The 5,220-nt window shown below is 41.6% G+C and overlaps 1 protein-coding gene across 1 annotated transcript in view; it reads left to right on the top strand.

Moving 5' to 3' along the window:
* The window catches only part of ABI2 (abl interactor 2), a 39,824-nt gene extending 35,269 nt beyond the window's left edge, over positions 1–4,555 (top strand). The window contains exon 9 of the mRNA XM_019474677.1: positions 4,262–4,555. Coding sequence (XP_019330222.1) covers positions 4,262–4,437 — 176 coding nt within the window. The 3' untranslated portion in view covers positions 4,438–4,555. The remainder of the gene's footprint in view (positions 1–4,261) is intronic.
* Positions 4,556–5,220: the final 665 nt, after the last annotated feature.

The following is a 5,220-nucleotide window of genomic DNA, read 5'->3' as shown; positions in this document are numbered from 1 at the left end:
TATGCTGAGGGTGGTGAAGCACTGGAACAGGTTGCCCAGAGAGGTGGTGGATGCCCTATCCCTGGAAACATTCAAGGTCAGGCTGGACGGGGCTCTGAGCAACCTGATCTAGTTGAAGATGTCCCTGCCCACAGCAGGGGGGTTGGACTAGATGACCTTTAGAGGTCCCTTCCAACCCAAACTATTCTATGATTCTATGATTATTCTGTTGATGCACACAGGCTCTTTGTTGATTAAAAGTTGCTTCAGCTTATTCTTGTCAGGGAAGTTGATTTCTGTGAGGGAGGAGAGGGAAAAAGGGACCTCATATACAAAGTACTCTTCTTACTGTGCAGTTTGGAGGGTATTCCTGATTATTGATATTAGTTACCTGGCTTCACAAAATCAGGTTTTGGAGTGGGGTGGGGTTCCTGATGTTGCATTTCTTTCTTTGGGGGAAGATGGCAAAGTTCTTCAGGTTGGGACCAGTACAGATCATTTCAGCAAATACTGGATGTGCTGCATTACTTAATGAACTCCTCCTTAGCAGGCAGTTCTGAGAATGCACAGTATCTGCTCAGTTTCATTGTGGTTGATGTATTTTGTGCTGGATGAAGATGGCAGGCATGTTACTTTTTGATAGGAGAGTGAGTCTCAAGATTTTTCTCTGTATTTTTTTCCAGCCATAAGACACTCTTTAGCCTAATTCTACATTCGTATCACTCTTTGTTATGTTTCTGTTATTCCTGCCACCTGGCCCTCAGCAAATCCTCAGTGGCATTTCAGCTAGGAGCAAAAGAGAAAAAGGAGGACCCTGATGTGCATTGCCTGCTTATAATGTCTCATACTAATGCAAAGCGGGGGTGTGTGTGTTTGTGGGGAAGAGAAGCCACGAAATTGTGTGGCATGTGGCCTGGGAAAACAACTTTCTGTTTGAAGAAATAATGACATTTGAATTATAGCATATTGTTCTGATCTGCTTTTCTGTGTGACTTCTATGAGCTTGTGAACTAACATAATTTATATAGGTGCATATATGCACAGATCTGTTCCATCTCAGCAGGCAGTCCAGACATTTGTAGTTTGATGTTTATGGGAAAAATCACGTGGGATAGCAAAACTGTAATGGGAGTCTTTAAAGATAAGCTGGAGAAAGTCAGGCTTTTCATCAGAACATTTTTCCTGCAGAAAAGCAAAAGTATAGGAAATGAAACATTCTCCTGTATTGATGTAGAGTCCCATGCAAAAACATAATTTTGTTCTGTATTTTGAAAACTAGATGACTAAAACATCTAAAAGGTTGCTCTGTTCTTAGAAACACTCATAAAAGTAATAAAAAGTTAAAGTGCTTACTATTTAACAGTTCTTCGTACATTGTACTTTTAGGATACCACAAAAAAAGAGATACTGACATAGGTGTGGATTCTGTTGTAGTTCTATGAATAGCTCCACTTATATTCAGCCTATGTCTTGAGATTTGACTGCTTTGCTGGAGTTGGGAGAGAAGTGCTTGGCTGTGATTTTTTTTTTTGTAGCAAACAAGCTTTAAAGTTAATGAAAAGCCCCATGCTAAAAGAGGACTTTCATACTTAAAGAATGTGTATACTTATCCTGCTGTGAACTAATAATGCTTTATCTTCTGCAAAGTAATTATTCCTATGGCAACTCCTTAAGTTCCTGTAAATAGTCTTCTGTGCCACATGAATCAAAGCGGACAAAACTGATGGAAGGAGGTGTCAAGTACAGAGGGTTGCTATGTATTGAGATGGGATTCAGTATGATCCTGTTCTGTAAAGGGGTGTGGGAGGTATATTTAACATTAAGACACGCTCTAACCTACAGCTGAGGAACCAAGTGAATAGCAGATCCATTTTGAACAGATGGAGAAACTTTTAGGTAGGATACAGTTACTGGGGATGTTGATCTTGAGGACGGTACCACATGGCTGTAATAGCAACAGCCAAACAGCAATGTCCAGGAAAGCGCACTGCAGTTTTCCATTGAGCTGTGTGTCTGGGTGTGTGGCATGAAAAGGTAAGAAAATGTCCCAACTTCGCAAACCAGATGAACAGAAATGGGTATCCAGAAGGAAAGATTGCCCTCATACCACATAGGGAAAGTGCGTGGTCACAGCTATCAGATTTCAGTTGGATAATCAGTCTGGCCTACATTTGTGGTCAGTTTGATGTAACAGAGTTCAGCCAAACTCTGTGTAATTGTTGAAGAACCAAAGATCACTGACTGGAAGAATATCAGCCTAAATAAGTAATTCTGTTTTTCATATCTGCATTGAAATGTGTTCAGATAGAAACTAAAAGAGGTCCTGGCTCAGTCTTGCAGGGAAGAATGCCACCTCCTGAGTCAGTATTGCTGCTTCCTGTCTCCTCTGGAGCCTTTTTGGCAATACTGGCCTGGGCTCCTGGTAACTCGTGGTATGTGACAAGCTCACAGCTTGAACTGGTGGGACTACAGACAGAAGGATTAAACAGTCTTTTAGAGAGAGGAACGTTGCCAGTACAAAAGTAACATGCAGGAGGAAGCAATGGTGATGTAAAAACAAAACCAGGCTTCAGGCAATTTTGTAAGAGGCTTAACAAGAAACGAATTTTCATCACAAACTTAGGGAAGAGCTTCCTACTTGTGATCATGAAATAATGAATCCATCCAGTACTAGAAGGGACTAGAGTACACTCAAAATGAGAAAGAAGGAAATTGGAAGTTACCGTGATCCTTGAATTATTATTATCAAGAGAATGAAGAACAGCAGGACAGTGAATCTAGGAAGAAATGTTTTAAAATGAACAGGTATAGAAGGCAGTTAAAAAGGAATTTTGAAGGACTTTAATTGAATGTATCATGTATTCATATAGTGACTTCTGTTTTTCAAGCTAAAAATGTACTCATTTCTCCATTTGTGTTTTGTTTCCTTAGAATGATATGTCTAAAACTAGTTCAAATGAGTTACTTAACTGTGCTGGTATAAGTGTAGAGCCAGAAATGTTTTTTAAATATGCTCTGGTCAAATGATACAAATCTCCTGTTTGGGAGATTTATTAAAAAAAAAAAAAAATTCTCTGTACATACTCTGATTCTCCACCAGGATTGATTTGTATATTTTACTTTATAATCTTTTCAGGATCCAGGTTTCCCTAGTAAATATTTGCATTGATTCCTTTGCCGCCTCCGAAAGAAAATGACCTCTTTTCTTTTGAAAAGAATGATGAGTTTAGTAGGACTCTTGGACACTGCTCATGAGTACACGCTGTTAATTTTTTTTTTTTCTCCTTGCTTTGGTTTAGAGTATCTTCCCTTCTATCCCCAGTACAAGATTGTAGGATCCCTGTCCAACATCCATTTTGTTTCAATGGCAGCACTGCATGTTTCATTGCCAAGTGCTCAAAGCAGTGACTGACGCTATTTGTTAAAGTATTCAGAGTCCGGCATAGCTAATTTTCTGTATGGAACACATAATGATAGGACTGAGAATGGAAAAACATATCAAGTTGATGTCTCGTTTCTGCCATTTCAGGACAATGTTCTCTTTAATATTTGCCACTGCTTTCTCCAGTTTCTTTGACTTTCCTAACAGCTTTTGTGCCTTCAGTAAAATGTTCTGCAGCTGTAAGAAAAATGTCCTGATACAGTAGGCATACATTTTGTCTCAGAGAACCACCCTACTTCTTCCTAGCTCCTAATTGGCTAGGAGCCCACCTTGGCACTGTTACACCCTGGGGGTGACTTCTAGCGTACTACATATGCATTTTACAGATATAAATGTGGAAGTAGCTAAGGTAGATGGAAGTCTGGGACATTAGCCTTGGCTCATTCTTAGTGTGACCTGAAGAGAGCTCTTACTACTGTTCCTCTTCCATGTTTTCTTGTTGACTGTTAGTTGTGCAGAGATCTGGTTTAGCACATATATCTAATACATGAATCTTGGAGTAGGTCTGAGTGGTCATAGCCATGGGGAGTTACATCCACCTCCTTGCATCATTCCACACCAAAAGTTTATCATATATTTGTAAACTTTTCCTCTGGTGGGTCTGGAAGTAGTAAGAATAGAAGAGTTAAAGTAGTCCTGGCTCATGTGCTTCAAAGCATGAGCTCTTATAAAAGGGGTTGGAAGAAACTGCCCCTCTCAGCAGGTCACTCTGCACACACAGAGGTGAGGCAGTGCAGTTCTCTGAGATTGCCTTGAACGTGGAGAACTTTGTACGAGGCAGGTTGATTATCCTCCTCCTCCCTGTACCTCTCCTAACAGTCATGCTCTGTTCTTTCCTAGTGGTGGCGATCTATGACTACACGAAGGACAAAGAAGATGAGCTCTCGTTTCAGGAAGGTGCCATCATTTATGTCATCAAGAAAAATGATGACGGCTGGTATGAGGGAGTCATGAATGGAGTGACGGGGCTCTTCCCAGGGAACTATGTGGAGTCAATCATGCATTACTCAGAGTGAAGACTAGAGGACGGAACACTGCATCTCCTGCTGCAGGAGCTGTGAGGGCTTCCCAGATATCCACCAGCCTCTGGGGCCCCATCCAGTATAACTGAATGAAGGATAATTGTAACAACCACTTTTTTGGGTTTTTTTGTTTTTTTTTTTTTCCTCTCCCCTCATTATAAGACAATAGTGATTTGAGTTGTTTGAACAAATGGCTCCTCCGGCTGCCAGCAGAGGCTATCCTGAGCCATCTGACGTTGAATTAAGCTGATCCGTTCAGATGTAACAAACTCGTTGAGTAGCTGATACTTCACTCGAATTCTGACTTCTGACAGGCTTTGGGATCTGTCTCAGGAATCCTGTGTGCCCTCGTGGTACTACCCTTGGCAGCAGTGCCTGGCACTTGGGATGTCCTGGATGCTTGCGGTGAAGGGTTACTGGCCGATGGACATCCCTCCTGTTTCTACACTACACTCCTGTGCAGCTGGAAGAACAGTCATGTGCTAGCAAACACTGGGACTTTTACACAGAGCCGTTCCTGTAACTGACTTCCAGATAGCTGGATACATCTTTAACATAAACACTTCTGCAGCTGCTCTGCACATGTAAGCTGACACAGGGGCACACAGAGTTGGCTTTCATTCACTCACCTTTCAGTTTAGACAATTAAGATGGCTGCAGCCCAGAGGACCCCCACCCCCATTTCCTCATCTTTTGAATGCCACAGATTTGTTTTGTGTTCTGCACTGATGTAAATGTGCTCCTCTCCGCAGCAAGCTACTCGCCATGGGTGCTGCC

Source organism: Aptenodytes forsteri, unplaced genomic scaffold, assembly GCF_000699145.1.
Source record: "Aptenodytes forsteri isolate BGI_AS27 unplaced genomic scaffold, ASM69914v1 Scaffold442, whole genome shotgun sequence".
NCBI classification, from domain to species: Eukaryota; Metazoa; Chordata; class Aves; order Sphenisciformes; family Spheniscidae; genus Aptenodytes; species Aptenodytes forsteri.
This window is presented reverse-complemented; position numbering and strand designations above follow the sequence as displayed.